Source organism: Budorcas taxicolor, chromosome 1 (assembly GCF_023091745.1).
Source record: "Budorcas taxicolor isolate Tak-1 chromosome 1, Takin1.1, whole genome shotgun sequence".
NCBI lineage: Eukaryota > Metazoa > Chordata > Mammalia > Artiodactyla > Bovidae > Budorcas > Budorcas taxicolor.
Genome location: NC_068910.1, coordinates 28,243,763 through 28,260,554, shown reverse-complemented (window position 1 = coordinate 28,260,554; position 16,792 = coordinate 28,243,763). Strand labels below are relative to the sequence as shown.

The 16,792-nt window shown below is 41.4% G+C and overlaps 1 protein-coding gene across 1 annotated transcript in view; it reads left to right on the top strand.

Moving 5' to 3' along the window:
• FRMD4B (FERM domain containing 4B) overlaps positions 1-16,792 on the top strand; it is a 197,891-nt gene that overhangs the window by 68,034 nt on the left and 113,065 nt on the right. Inside the window, exons 4-5 of the mRNA XM_052641757.1 lie at positions 2,893-2,985; positions 15,089-15,173. Coding sequence (XP_052497717.1) covers positions 2,893-2,985; positions 15,089-15,173 — 178 coding nt within the window. The remainder of the gene's footprint in view (positions 1-2,892; positions 2,986-15,088; positions 15,174-16,792) is intronic.

Below are 16,792 nucleotides of genomic sequence, written 5' to 3'. Positions count from 1 at the left end.
TATTATCATTATTATTATTATTACCTCCATTTCCTAAATACTTATAATAAATATAGCTTAGAATTTTCTGATTTTTAAAAAGACATTATTTATTCAAAGACCAAAATAGATTGGAAAATATCTCCTGAATCATTATCAGTTTTGTTATAATTTGACACAACATACACCACTATCAGCATGAAGTTTTGCCTAAGCAAGCAAATGAAGTCTCTGCCCTCTGGGAATTTGCAATCTTAAATGGATCAACTAGTGGGAAAGTCATGTAAACAATCTTCAGCCACAGTGTCTTCCATCCCTCAGGTCACAATTTCAGGAGAATGTTTATGCCAATGAATTTAGTGAAGCCCTTGAATGAATCTTCAGATACATGGTTAAATAGTAGGAAGTCCATAATGTATACCCAAAAACAGCTCCCAGAGAGTATTTGACCCTATATTTTAATTTTTTTAATTAATTTTTTTGATGTATAGGTGATTTACAATGTTATTTTAGTTTCCCGTTGTAAACAAAGTGAGTCAATATTACATACATATATATCTGCTCGTTTTTAGATTCTCTTCCCATATAGGTCATTACAGAGTATTGCATAGAGTTCCTTCTGCTATTCACTAGGTTCTTATTAGTTACCTATTCTGTATATACTAGTCTTGTTCAGTCACTAAGTCATGTCCACCTCTCTTTGCGACCCCATGGACTGCAGCAAGCCAGGCTTCCCTGTCCTTCACTATCTCCTGGAGTTTGTTCAAATTCATCTCCATTGAGTCAGTAATGCCATCCAACCATTGCATCCTCTGTCTCCCCCTCCTCCTCCTGCCCTCAATCTCTCCCAGCATCAAAGTCTTTTCCAGTGAATCGCCTCTTTGCAACAGGTGGCCAAAGTATTGGAGTTTCAGCATCAGTCCTTCCAATGAATATTCTGGGTTGATTTCCTTTAGGATTGACTGGTTTGATTTCCTTGCAATCCAAGGGACCCTCAAGAATCTTCTTCAGCACCACGGTTGGAAAGCATTGATTCTTCAGCACTCAGCTTTCTTTATGGTGCAGTTCTCACATCCATACACGACTACTGGAGAAATCATAGCTTTGATCAAACAGATCTTTGTTGGCAAAGTGATATGTGTGCTTTTTAATGCTGTCTAGATTTCTCACAGCTTTTCTCCTAAGGAAAACGCGTCTTTTAATTCCATGCCTGCAATCACCATCCTCAGTGATTTTGGAGCCCAGGAAAATAAAATCTGCCATTATTTCCATTTTTTCTCCTCTATTTGCCATGCAGTGATGGTACTGGATGCCATGATCTTAGCTTTTTTGAGTGCTGAGTTGTAAGCCAGCTTTTTCACTCTCATCTTTCACATTCACCTTCATCAAGAGGGTCTATATTTCCTCTTCACTTTCTGCCATTAGGGTGGTGTCATCTGCGTATCTGAGGTTGTTTATTTTTCTCCCAACAATCTTGATTCCAGCTTCATACAGCCCAGGCATTTCACATCATGTACTCATCATATAAATTAAATAAACAGGATAAAAATATACAGCCTTGTCATATTCCTTTCTCAGTTTGGAACCAGGTTCTGTTGTTCCATGTCCAGTTCTAACTGTTGCTTCTTGTCCTGCATACTGGTTTCTCATTAAATAGGTAAAGTGGCCTTGTATTCCCACCTAAGAATTTTCCACAGTCTGTTGTGATCCACACAGTCAAAGACTTTCAAGGCTTTAGCATAGTCAATGAAGCAAAAGTAGATGCTTTTCTAAAATTCTCTTGCTTTTTCCTATGATCCAGTGGATGTTGACAATTTGATCTCTGGTTTCTCTGCCTTTTCTAAATCTAGCTTGTACATCTGGAAGTTCTCAGTTCGCGTACTGTTGATGCCTAGCTTGAAGGATTTTGAGCATTACCTTGTTAGCATGTGAGATGAGTGTGATTATATGGTGGTTTGAACATTCTTTGGCACTGTCCTTGTTTGGAATTGGAATGAAAACTCATTTTTTCTAGTCCTGTGGCCATTACCGAGTTTTCCATGTTTGCTGGCATATTGAGTGCAGCACTTTAACAGCATCATCTTTTAGGGTTTTAATAGCTCAGCTGAAATTCCGTCACTTCCACTAGCTTTGTTCAGAGTAATGCTTCCTAAGGCCCACTTGACTTCACACTCGAGGATATACTAGTGTTTCAACTCCATATTTCTTAAATAAAAGCTGTAGTATTATTATCTGTGTTTGTCCTTTTTCATTAAAACAAAAGTTTTTCCCTTCTTGATTATCTAAAATATTTCAGATTTTGTAGTTAATAAAAATTTAGTTTTTACCTCAAAGGCAACCAGTGTTTTCAGTTTCTTGTCCATTTTATGATGCACTCTCAGAGTTATTTCTATAAAATAAATATAGATATGTCTAGGTATTCTTTTTTTAGTTAAAATAATGGCAATATATTATACTCGTTATACATCTTTCATTTTCACTTAACACTGTATTTTAAAAATCATTCACAATAAGTTAGTAAAGATACTTCCGATCTTTTGTGTGGCTGCATAGTATTTCATTGCTGTTTACATTCATTTTTTTTAAACAATATTCTGTTGGATGCTTAGGTTGTTTTGAGCCTTTTTGCTGCTACAAACAGTGCTGCAGGGAGTAGCTTTTACATGGCCCATTTTCCACATGTGTGATTTTATCCAGATTAACTCCCAGAAATGAAAATGCTGGTCCAGAGGCAGGTGCTTTTATAATCTTGATAGAAATTGCTCCGTTGACCCCATTACTGGTGGTAACAGGTTACACTCTTGCCATCCACATGTGAGTGTAACTGTTACCCCACCGCTCTGCCAACACAGTGCTTCCTGAAACTTGCTCTGGCTTTCCGTGTAATCCTTTTTCCCTGTTTTACTCTTACAGGGGTCAGCAGAACTGGCTTCAGCTAGACCACCGAGTCCTTGACCACGATTTACCCAAGAAACCAGGCCCAACCATCTTGTGCTTCTCTGTGAGGTATGTATCCAGAGGCACGTCCACCATCCCCTGGGGTCTTTTTTTTTTCAAGAGAAAAAAAAATTCTTGGTGATCAGAGATAAAGAATTTAAAAAAAGAAGAGACCTGTCAAAAAAAATATTATGTGAAAGAGATTCTCTGCTATCTTAGTCTGGAGAACGAGTTACCATAGATACGTGTAGAACTGTTTTCCTTTGAAGATGAAGGATAGACTCACCTTCCTTTAGTTTTCAAAGGCTCTTGAATCTATGTGAAGCTAAAAAACATGTTATATATTTCAATATATAACCTGCTTTTGACTCAACATACTTCTAGATTTTTATAATTTGAAATATATAAACACTATTTTACATGTTATGTATGTATGTTTTCTAGAGACTGTGGAAATAATTCAGTTTTATACAGTTTCACACCTTAATTGGAATAGGCAATAAAATGCAAACAACTGCTCATGGAAAGAATTACCTTAATGCAGAAATCTACATTCTGATTTCCTGAAGAGCGACTGCTGGGAAGGAATTCTTGATTTGTTCTCTGAACTCTGCTTGGGCAGATCACTTAACCATACATATGGGCCTCAGTTATTTTCTCCTGACATGGGTGTATTCCATTAAATCAGTATTTTCTTATAGTTGGCCAATGATAGAAATATTTTTTCACATTAAAGATAGTAAAATGTTATGAAGAGTAATGCCCGTGTTCCTGTAGCCAGCTTAAGAAATAAAATGTTACCAGTTTTTCTGAGAACCTCTTCTTAGGTACTAGCCCCTCACCACTATCCTGAATTTGATATATTTTCATAATAAATTTGTTTTCTTGATCTGAAGCCAAATACGATAAAATAAGCTAAGGTAGAAGATTTCCCATAAATCTAAGTGTGTTTTCATAAAGCTAGATCAACCTGAAGAATGGACCTGTATTCTAAGCTTATGTTATTTTTTGGATATTGGACTATACTTGTTTTATGACATGTTGGTGGAGGCTTCATGTCTTTCTTTGGGGAGGAGGGTGGTTATACAATGACTGATTACCTGATAAAATCATGTCAGTTTCCACGAACACTTTTTTTTAACCTCCTTATGCTCCATGCAATCCAAAAGTGTCATAAGAAGGTGCCCTGATTGTCCTACCTTTTTGTTTGTTTTTTAATATGAATTGATGGTGATTGAGGATGGAGGCTGCTCCTTATTCAGTAAATAAAATATTGACAGCCCCCAATTTGTTTTCTGCTTTTTACTCTGAAATCTGGTTTAGATTTTTTTTTTCCTTTCCACCAGAAGTCACATTTTTAAAACCCAGGAAGGAGGTAGCATAACGGTGATTTGTCCAGGATGTAGCCGGTATGAAAAAGTGCACAGAAATCCTAAAAAAAAACAAAAATAGGAGTTTCCTGGAGTGTGATATGAGTGCTGTGTCCATGGAAATGGAGACAAAAACAAACACAGACCAGCAGCAATAAGAAAAAATATATACATTAGTAATTAAGCAGGGGTCCAAGCATAGAAAAACTTTCCTCTTGTATTGTGTAGGGGAAATGGCTCAACATAAATCAGTATCTTTTTTCATAAAGAATTTTATTATTACTGTAAACATTTCAAACTTCCTGAAAGTATAGAGTGAAAAAGAAGACTTATTCTCCACCAGGCCTCTCCCTTGTTTTTTCCCCAATTCGCTCTCCTTCTTAGAGAAAAATAATGCTGATAAATTATTTGGTGGTTTACTTTTTTTTCCACCCTAACCTGGAGATTTTTCCTTTGTTGTTGTTCAGTCACTTAAGTCATGTCCAACTCTTTGTCACCCCATGGACTGCAGCACACCAGGCTCCTCTGTCCTTCACCATCTCCTAGAGTTTGCTCAGACTCAAGTCCTTGAGTCGGTGATGCCATCCAACCATCTCATCGTCTGTTGCCCCCTTCTCATCCTGCCTTCAATCTTTCCCAGCATCAGGGTCTTTTCCAGTGAGTCAGCTCTTCTCAGCAGGTGGCCGAAGTATTGGAGCTTCAGCTTCAGCAGATCTTTCGTTGGGTATATAAAAGTCTAATTTACTTCTTTACACATCCATAATTTAGCTGTTCAGGCTCCTATTAAGCTTGTAGGCTCTTTCCAGTGATTTATTAAAATGTGCATTGCAGTTAACATCCCTGTACTTCCATCTCTGTGCACACATGTAGTGTTTCTGTAGCCTGACTACTCAGTGAGAGCTTTATGTCTTTGGAGAATTTAACAAGCACTAGTTCCTGACCACTACTCTCTGATCTATTTTTTATCTCAAAATGCCAAGGGAGAAAGTTCTGTCTTCCCTTCTGAGCAGTCACTCATAACGCAGCCCTGTGTTTCCAAAGCAGGTTCTGGGGAGTCAGAAGTTGCCTGCTGACTGTTTGTGAGTTTCAGCTTTTATCTCACAAGTGTCCCATAATCACTTAGCTTTACTTTCCCTTAACCACTCACATGTTTAAAGGCCCTTATCAGGTTTTTAATTATTCACTTAATTCTTCTTGCCAACTGTGCAGTGAGATCATAATAGTCTTTGTTATTATTCCAATTAAGGACTTGTTGTTACTTCAATTTAATTAAAGAAATGATAGAGCAAAAAGCATACACCAAGGAAGTAAGTGAACTGACTGAGGTCAGTGAGTGGAATGCAGTTTTTCAGGGGTCTCTTAAATGGGACGATAGCCACCGCAGTGAAGTCACTGGCCTCTCAGAGGGTCTCTAGCCTTCTGAGTAAACAGGACCGCTGCTGATACTTATGTCCTAACAGACATCGCCACTACCCACCCCCGGTTGCCTGACATGACAATAGATGTGAGTCACTGAAGAATAGAACCAAAGAGCATTTGATTGTATTTGGACACATGGTCACCATAGAAGCCTCTAGAAATACACATGATCTCTTGATTTCAAGGTCACTGCCTTTCCCATCAGCAGGTATGAGTTGCTTGCTCCTGGACACTGAAGTACACACTTGCTGAGTGCACACAAAAGAAGGAATCCCCACAGAAGCAACGTGTTATATGGATATACATAGCTGCTCTTTTCATTGCTAACAATTAAGACTATCCAAATGTAGGGGAATTCCGTCGGTGCTTTCACTGCTGGGGCCCAGGTTCAATCCTTGACCAGGGAACTAAGATCTCGCAGTGCAGCAAAAACACATAAGTAAAAATAAAGGTATCCAAATGCCAACAGTAAAGATAAGTTCAGTAAGTGATGGCATTTTTACAGTGAACAAATGATCACTGTAATAGAAGCCTTAAGATGAAAAGGTACATTGCATTTCAGAGCTTCCCCAGGAGGAGAAGGACCACATATCTGAATCACTATAGGAAATTTTTTAAAGAATCACCACTCCAGTCCCCGAAACTTCCACTTTCCTGGCCCAAATTTTGTTACTGTGTCCTGGAGATAGTTAGTGTGATCTTGGGCAAGCTGGTTGTGAATTAAAAAGAGATCAAGGGGATACAAAATAACTTTGCAGAATAACATGCAAATATAAGAAGGTATCTTTTTTTTTCAAATTATAGTGTTTATGAAAAAGAAAAATACCATAAAGCTTTGCTCTGAAAAGGTTTCCTCTCTGTTAAAATGTAGCATTAACGTTATGGCAGTCACTGTGCCACATATTTGACCTGTGTCCTTTCACTGGGCTTCCCAGGTGGCTCAGTGATGAAGAATCCGCCTGCCAATGTGGGAGATGGGGGTTCGATCCCTGGGTTGGGAAGATGCGCAGTAGTAGGAAATGGCAACCCACTCCAGTATTCTTGCCTGGAGAATCTCATGGAGCCTGGCACATCGCAAAGAGTCAAACACAACTTAGGGACCAAGCAACAACATCGTTTCACTGTTTCACTGATTCCTGAGCTAAACACTTACATGCTTCAGATTTACAGGGAAAGACTTTCTTCTGGTTAATATCTCCCAGGAGGCAGGGAGCAGCTCAGAAACACATGCAGATTCTGCATGGAGGGAAGAAAACATTTCAAGTGAAGGCACTTAGTTCTCCCTTGATGAATTTCAGAATTAAACCTTTGTCTTTGCTGTAGTTATAAAATCTCAGTGGTAGGTGCTAACTCTAGGTGTGACACGTGTGTATTGACACCGCATGATTTATGTATGCACCGTAATTCATTTAACCCATCCTCTGTTTTCCTGTGAGTCCAAACGCCCCCAGGCTGCCAAGGGACTCCTCCAGGCCTGGGTTGTTATCTGCAGCTGTAAATTATCTTCCACAAACACAAAGGCCTCTTTGGTAATGCAGCCCAGATGTAAGCATTTGAAAGCTTGATAGTGAGCAAGCAGGCATTTAAAAATCAGAAGTGGGGAGGTTAGGGAGGGGATTGGGCGTGACCTCATTGGAAAAGCTCCCATTGCCTCAGGGGAGGAGGTGGCTCTGGCTGGTACCACCCAGCTCCAGCAGAGCTAGGGTCTTGGGTCTTTCCCCCCCTGCTCTGCATTTATCATACTGCCTCTTGTTCTTTTTTTTTCTTTCTTTCTTTCTGGTCTTCCCGCTCTTCTTCCCCCTCTTTTTCTCCTCTTTCCAAGCCATCTTTGTGAGGTTCAGGGACTGTAAGTGACTTCTCAGAGGTACCAGTTAAGTATTGTGTGTGACACTTGGGGCTGAGAATTGGCTGTGTGTAGAGAGTTCTGGTAGGAGATGTGGAGAAACACTGCTACCTTTCAGTCAAAGTTGCTGCAGAGTCTTTGAAAGACTTTTTTCAAGTCTTTTATCACCCCCTGGCCTGTTTCTGGAACATGTAGAAAGAGTTTAACTCAAGGAAGCATCATGACTACAACTCATGGGTCCACATCATTCCAGTTGTTTGTTTGCTTGTTTTTTAAAGGAAGACAAACATTTGGAATACAGCACAACAGGTAAAGATCCTGGTGAAGAAAGATTTATTGATAGAGAAAGATGCTCCCAACATATTCTAGGGAATAAAAGCAGACCACAGGATTGCACTTAAGTAAAAGATGTGAGTAGGAAAAAAATTAAACTGTTAACAGTAATTAATCTCTGGGTAGAGTGATTTCCTCAAGGGAATCAACCCTGAAAATTCATTGTAAGAACTGATGCTGAAGCCGAAACTCCAATACTTGGGCCACCTGATTGGAAGAGCTGACTCATTGGAAAAGACCCTGATGCTGGGGAAGATTGAGCACAAAAGGAGAAGGGGGTGGCAGAGGATGAGATGGTTGGATAGGATCACCAACTCAATGGACACGAACTTGGGCAAACTCCAGGAGATAGTGAAGGTCAGGGAAACCTGGAATGCTGCAGCCCATGGGGTCACAAAGAGTCAGACACAACTTAGAGACTGAAAAACAGAGAGTGATTATGGGAGTGATTTTTTGCTTGTCTATTTATATATTCCTACGATAAACACATTAAGCAATTTTTTAAAAATGCAAGTGTGAAGTGTAATAAAAGGAAGAAAAGTGAAGTGTTTGTGGCTGGATAGCAATGAGTTATTTTAGAGCTGTCAAGAGTAGGTGATTTACAGTAAGGAGAGGACAGGAAAGTTCATCTCTTCCCAGAGGAATGTGATTAAAAAGCACAGAGAAATAAAGGATTCCTTCTACCTTGGGCCCAACAGAGGTATTTGAGGCAGATGTGTGAGTCAGCCAGACGTCTTTGCCCACCACCACATGCCGATCTGAACGTTATCCCAGAACCTGGGGAAAGCATCTGTTGGTTGCCTTAATATTGACTGTGACCTCCTGGCCTAACCCATACTTGAACTTGCAGGCAGTCGGTAAGCAGCCTCTGTATTTGAGGATCCACCATCCTTATTTATATGAGAGTTGCAGAAAGACACAGAATCATTTAAAACACAGGCTGAACCTCAATTCCACTTTCTTACAGGATTACATTTCCGTGTGCTCCCTGGATCACGTATCAGACAGCGTTTGTGGGACTCTGCTCAGTCTCCTCTCTAATCTGTCCTCAGTGTGACATCGAAAGGGCAGAGGAAGGCAGTAGTAGTATGAAGGGTGAAAAGGCTGTAGGGTACAGAAGTTCAGTGCTGGGCCATGAACTCACGGTTTCTGGCTAACATTCCTGGGGGCCAGGTAGTTCTTCATTGCAGGGAGCCAAGCTGTTCTATGGGATGTTTCCAGCATCCCTGGCCAGTAGCATTCTCTAAGTCAGGAAAATTCAAAAAAAGAAAGTCTTTTGGGGCTATATGTATATTTATGGGTGATTCACATTTTTGTACGGCAAAAACTAACACAACATTGTAAAGCAATTCTCCTCCAGTTAAAAAAAATAACAAAAACAAAAAAGTCTTCACCATAACCAGATGTACCTCACTCATCCCTTGAAAACCAGTGCTTTCACCTTGCTCTTGACTTTTAACCCTAACTCTTCTGTGTATTACCTTTGTGGCCTTTGGCAGCCTCTATGGGCTTTGTTCCTCATCTAGAAGACGTAATAGGAATTGACAGTAATACAGGGGGGTTGTTGGAGGATGTTAACATGTCATGAAGACCCTCACTAAATGTAAACTATTTTTATGATATAAAAATAACAAAGACTGCCTCAATCACCTGTTCAGGGGGTTAAAAATTCTATAATGTGATATATGGTCATTGAATATGGAAATTTGGAAACTGGCTTGGGTCTGACTCACTCTTGTTTTGTTATTTAAAAAAAATATTTACTTATTTATTTGGCTGCACCAGGCCTTAGTTTATGCATGCAGCATCTTAGTTGTGGCATGTGGGATCTAGTTCCCTGACCAGGGATCGAACCCAAGTTCTGTGCATTGGATTGCAGAGTCTTAGCCACTGGACCACCAGGGAAGTCCCTGACCCATTTACTTTTACACTGGATGGAAGATTTCATCATTTCTCCACCATTCACTCCGCCCAGCCATCACCTCCCTAAATACAATTAACCTCTCCTTCTTCCTGTCTCCTTCTCACAGAGTTTGTCCCTACTTGCTTCATGGTGGACAGGGGCAGGCTATTTTGCAGTCTGAAGCAAGGACGTGGAATTCACCATGGGACCCCAGCACTTCTCATTGCCTGGGGCAGATGACTCCCTCCCTTTTTGTACTGGTCACAGCAAGGCCCTTACCCTCCTGGGCCTCCAGCCTTTCCCTGGAGTCATGCAGAGAGGGGGGTGACAGGGCAAGTTTCTACAGGTTCACCTGGAGGGCCCTGTCTGCTTCTTCTAGGGTTGCCTGGAAATCTGGAAGTGAGGCAGAGTTTTCCTGGCAGGGGAGCACAATGTAGAAGCCAATAGTGCTTTCCTTGGGGAGTTCTCTAAGAGCGCACCCCTCCCACAGATGAAAGGGAACATAGGGGACTCTCAGAGGTTCTGCATCATCCTTTGCAGAAAGTGAAATACACTTCAATTACCCCGCTGTCTTCAGCGTGCATCATAAAGCAGGACTATGAGGTTGCAGGGTCATTATAAGCAATAAATACAGATCTCTGTGTTCAGAATGTAGATTAGAACCTGATAGAAATCTACTTAGGCAGGTGGCTGCAGTAAATGCCTGAAATTACCCACAATAACTGAGTGAAACCAGGAACAAGGTGTTTGAATGCAGCCCTCACTGGACACCAGTCACAAAGTCAGCATTGTGCAGAGTGAGAAATCATTGAGTCATTCCTGCCCAGGTTGCCTTCTTTGATGCTGTCACTCAGACAAAGCAAAGATTCTAGAAAACAAAGGAAATATGCTCAGTTGCGGAGAAATCCTAAGTGGTCAGAAGAATATTCGTTTCAGAGTGTTTTCCTGTTCTTGGTCAAGATGGACACCTTTGTAGCATCCTACTTCCCTAAGAAAATAAGCTTAGAAAAGATACTGGAATTTCCATTCTTGTTTTTACAGTTGAAGTTTTAAAGAGGTTCCCAACTAAGTCCGCACCTTTTGTTACAGTCTTCCTGGTAGACAGATAATAATAACATAGTAATAATCACCACCACTCACTGACCACTGAAACAACACGTGAGATAAGGGAGGCAACAAGAGGCCAAGCAGTTTGGCCCCAGACCCCAGCATGGATCAGTGTTGGGGCTAGACTTCAACCTAGTATCTCCCCAACTCTGTGATGTTGACTTTTATTTTTTTTGCCCCAATTCTTTTTTTTTGCCACACCTCACAGTTTATGGCATCTTACTTAGTTCTCTGACCAGAGATTGAACCTGGACCACGGCAGTGAAAGCGCTGAACCCTAACCACTGGACCACCAGGGAATTCCCTGTAGTGTTGACTTTTGATCATGATAAAGAAATGACACAGGAGGAAAATATGGGCCACCTACATGACAGTGACCACTAACGGATAGCCCACCCCAAACAATCAGAGTCTTCTGCTTTTCAACCCACGTGTATCATCATCTGGCTGACAGGCCTTACCCTCCTCCAACTTTGTCATGCCATTGAGGTTGATGTTCTCATCACTGATTAGCGGTTAGGTGAACACCTGTCCCATCCACAGGAGAGAAAAATGCTAACTGGGGGACCATGAAAAGTAGAGACAACTTCTTCTCAAGAAGGCAAATTCTCAAGAAATTACATTTGTTAAATTGTATGAGGTCTGTCTCCAGAATGTATGCTTAACCCAAAAGCTTGGGTTTGTTTCAAGGCTGAAAATTGAACCGTGGGCTTTGACTTCACAAAATCTTAGTGAAATCATTCACAGTAAGCATGCAAAAGGGAAACAGTGTCCTTTTACAAAAAAAAAAAAAACCGCCCTGAAACAAAAGGTCTTTATTTTACAAGTCTGGGATAGTCTGTTTCATTTCACGGAGAATCTTTAGATTCTGTTTTCAGTTCATAGAACGTGTTGATAGGTATGCCTAGGGAGCCATTCTCCTGGAAAACCATATGTACTTTTCAAACCCTCCATAAATATAGTCATCACAGTGGCTCCCTTGAGGGAGAGAGGGGACCGTGGATTCAGAGAGTGGGTAATCTGACGCCTAGGCAGAAAGTTAGAAGGCAACAGGGCGGGTTGCCAGAAAGTACTGGAAAAGGAGATAGGGACCTGTTTATTGGAACTAGGGTGCAGTCAGGGACCCGGGCTTCAGAAACAAGAGGAACCCGATGTCTAGTACGAAGTTATCTATGCGGAGTTGGACACGTCACAAGTTGATTTGGTGCTAAGCCACCCAGCTCCCTGCATGTGATATTTTTAATTCTTGAAGACTAGAAAGAGGCTTGATCTGGCTAACATGCCCTCTCCCTGGAATGCCCTTCCTCCCTTCATTACCTGGTGAACTCATGCATTCTTTAAGACTGGGCTCAATTGTCCTAGGGGACAGCGTGTCCTGTGACACGGAGTCTTCTGGATTTCAGTTTGGCTGCCTTCTTTCTCTTGATTCATAAGCTGACTTAATTGCATTGCTCCCTTGGGCCCCCTGGCATTGTGTACATGTTATATTTCATTGTGATTATTATTATAGGAAAGTATCCTACCATACTGGTTTGGAGTAGGAACTTTGAAGTCTGAAAGGCCTTCATTTGAATCATGGCTCCCCCATTTTCTACCTGGGTGACTTGGGGAAGTTGACTTTATGTGTGCATCTCAGTTTTCTTATCTGTAAGATGGGTTAATAACTTGCTACCTCTGGCATCTGGTTTTGCTGAAGTTAAGTGACAGCATGCGTATAGAGCCCTGCATACTGTCCCTAGCACGTGGGAAGTGCTACTGACTTGGATTCTCTGGTTGCCAGCAACAGAAACAAATTATGGCTAAGCTAACAGAATTGAAGGAAAACTGGACTAACAAGGCTTCAGAAAAGATAGGAATCCAGGCTCTGCACAAATCTAGGGAGCAGGAGGCAATGGACAATTTCATCAGAGGCTCTAACCATCTTTGATCATTAGGCTGTATTGGGCACTTCATAAAGTCCCTACTATGGCCATCCTTATCTCCACCTTATAGACAAAGTATCTTAGACTCAAAGCTTAGGCCACGTCCGCCAGGCCACATAGCATTAAATTCCAGAAAATGGATTTTTATTAGCAATGATTAGTATTTGTTGCTTCACATCCTTTTGTGTTATCTCATTTAATTCTTCCAAAATGCTGTGAGGTAAGTGCAGTCATAACAGCAGTTTAGAGAAGAAGACACAAAGAAGCTAACTAACTTGCCCAAGGCCACCCAGGTAATAAAGGACGGAACTGGGACTCCATATTCTACACTCTTGATTCCAAAGCTGGTTTTTCCCTCCAACTCTTCCTCTCCCCCCACCCCTTAATCCTTAACTTTCCCTTCTTGCACATCTAACACTCATCAATCTTCATTCAGTTCAGTTCAGTTGCTCAGTCGTGTCCGATTCTTTGCGACCCCATGAATCGCAGCACGCCAGGCCTCCCTGTCCATCACCATCTTCCAGAGTTCACTCAAACTCATGTCCATTGAGTTGGTGATGCCATCCAGCCGTCTCATCCTCTGTCATCCCCTTCTCCTCCTGCCCCCAATCCCTCCCAGCATCAGAGTCTTTTCCAATGAGTCAACTCTTCGCATGAGGTGGCCAAAGTACTGGAGTTTCAGCTTTAGTATCATTCCTTCCAAGGAACACCCAGGGCTGATCTCCTTTAGAATGGACTGGTTGGATCTCCTTGCAGTCCAAGGGACTCTCAAGAGTCTTCTCCAACACCACAGTTCAAAAGCATCAATTCTTCGGTGCTCAGCTTTCTTCACGGTCCAACTCTCACATCCATACATGACCACTGGAAAAACCATAGCCTTGACTAAAGGGACCTTTGTTGGCAAAGTAATGTCTCTGCTTTTGAATATGCTATCTAGGTTGGTCATAACTTTTCTTCCAAGGAGTAAGCATCTTTTAATTTCATGGTTGCAATCACCATCTGCAGTGATTTTGGAGCCCAATCTTCATTAAGTTCACTAATAAGTGAGATAAACCCTTGTAAGTGAAAATAGAAAGGATTTATTCTCTTTCTGAAACCTCCTTTGATGATTCAACACTAAGGGTGGAATTTTTCAAATGATTTTTACCATCTCAGTGATAAAATCTTTCACCGCCTCTTAAAGCTGCTATATTTATTTCTCAAACATTTCCTTATTGTGAAAGGGGAGGAAAAATAAATAAAAAGCGCAAATGCCCAAGGTCTATCACGATTTTGCAGAGCTAAGAGCAAAGCTCCCTGGGACTTCAGTTTGGATTTATCTTGACTCTCACCAGATTGAGAGCCTGTTCTTTTCCAGGATCCTAGCTGTGAGCTGTCTTCGGGTATTAAGTCTCTTCATGCATTATTCATCAGGTAGGGCCTCCACCCCTGGCCCATTCCTGCACCCCAGAGGCCTGCCTTCAACCAGCCAGCTTTCCACAGGACTCTCCTCCCCTCCCCAACTCAGGACCCTCAGCTTTTTTCCAAAGGAGGGACTGGGCCTCACAGAGGCAACAAGCAAAGGCCCAGAAAAGGGAGTGGAGGAAGCTAGACCCAGAATACCCTGATTTGCATGAGAAAGACCAGTGTTAAGTGGGGAGCTTGGCTTCTAGCCAAGGGAAAGCCCAGAGCCTGGAAGGATGAGAGTGAAGGAAGAAAGGAGGACGTGATTGAAACTCCCCTGGGCGAGGTAAACGGGGGCCCTCACACCCACCCTGAGTCTGAAAACCGTGGAGCCACGGGCCTCTAGGTTCAGTTATACAGTAGTGTTCTCTCAGCAGACTTCTGCTTTCAGCCCTCAGAGCTCACCTGGGCTTTGTTTCAAAGCTGTGGGAGGTATTGTGAACTCCCAGAACCTGTGTCAAAGGAACGGCAAGAATAAAGAATAAAATAAATAAATTTTATTTATATATTTTTATATAAATATATATTTATTTATACAGAATAAAATAAAGGAAAGAAAATAGAGATGGATTTGCAGGTGGTGACCATTTTGGATTTTTCTCTCGCTCACCTTCCAACACACTGTAGAAGACTTTATCTGCATGTCTGTGTATATCCACATATATTCATACATACTTATAGGCGTGCATACGTGTTGCAGATGGCTTTTAAAAGGGGAAAAAAAGCACAACCATTCCCTAGCTCTTCGTAATTCTCTGAGAGACACTACATGAGGAAACCATGCAGAGAAGGGAAAGAATCTGAAGGAGTCAACTTCTGTGCTGTTTTCCAGGTTTTACATTGAGAGCATATCGTTCCTGAAGGATAAAACCACCGTGGAGCTGTTTTTCCTGAACGCAAAGTCCTGTGTGCACAAGGTAAGGGCCCTGTTTGCTATGAACTCCAGTGGGGCTGGACTAGCAGGGAGCAATAGCACGGCCTTTGTTTTCATGTTCAAGTGGAGAAAAAAGGACATAATCTTTTTTTTTTCTTCTTTACATTTCTCATTCTTTAACTGTGTTTCACACGGACATACTATTCTCTGTGTTACTTTTGTTTATTAAACTTTTTATTTTATGTTGAAGTATAGCCAGTTAACACCGTTGTGATAGTTGTACGTGGCTAGAAAAGGGACTCAGCCATACCTTTACATGTATCCATTCTCCCCCAAACTCCCCTCCTAGCCAGGCTGCCACATAGCATTGAGCAGAGTTCCCTGTGCTGTGCAATAAAGGACATAATCTTCTTCCTTTGTGTATCATACCTACCCTATAAAACAAAGCAAAACAGGTTTTTTTTGTTTCTTTTTTAAACGGAGAAAAGGCAGCTCTTCTCAAATTCTGAGTGAGGAAATACACAGAATCACCACTGCCTGCGGTGCTCTCATAACTCCACACAGAATGACCCAGAAGGACACACAGGTGGAGCAGTCAGGCTGATTGAAGCCTCACAAAAGTCAGGCCAGAAATCTGTTCTAACAGAGTACACCCTACATTTATCCTACTTTGAAACCAGTCTTCCTTAGGGGCCTCTGCTCAGAGCCCTGTGTTTTAAGGCAGAGTCTCAGTTATCTGTGGCAAAGGATCTGATTTTTGCTTTATTGTTTTTCATTTGTATCCAAACCGTGGAGGACACACAGCTTTTGTAAAATTCAGTACACGTGAATTGAGAGAAAAATGACCCCAGCTTGGATGTTGCAGCCATGCTGCGGTCAAATTGCTGTGGAAGTTTTAGACATTTTCCATTTTTAATCTTATCTCCTTGAAGATAAACTTTGCTTTAAAGACCTCTAGTCTGGCCTCCTCTAGTCTGATCTCCTCAAACCACATCCCAGGCAAGGGGAGAGTCCCCCCGGCCAAGATAGGCTCAGCTGAAGCCCAGCTGCTTCCTTTATCTTCACAATGTTCAGGATCTCGGATCCCACACCTGCTTCCAGGGCTGGTGGGAACCCCTTTCTGCCCTCTTCCGGTATATATCGCCCTATATCTGAGGGGTGATGAGGGACAACTGGTTGGTGCCTGGCCTGGAAAGACAAAGGGACAGACTGTGCATTGAGGCACCTGCGTTCATATTCCTTCCCTTGTCCCCAAAACGTTAAGGGTGGCCCACTGCACACTTGCAGCTTTAATTAGTATAAGACTCGGCAAGGAGCAGAATTTTTGTTGTTGTTTTTTAAATAGCTTTATGGAGATATAATTGACTGAACATAATTAAAGTGTATAATTTTATGTCTTAATATAAGTAACACTCTTGAAATGATCATGATAATCAAGATAGTCAATATACCCAGCAACTAAAGATCTGCTTTTTCTCACAGTAGATTATACACTTTCTAGAGTTCTATGTAAGTGGAATCATGTAGTAGACAATCTTTTTGTATTCTTTCAATGAGCATAATTATTTTGAGATTCTTCCATGTTGTATCAATAACCCTTTCCTTTTTTCTTTTTTTAAAATGAAAAACATTTTTTTCTTTTTGTCTGCACTGGGCCTTCGT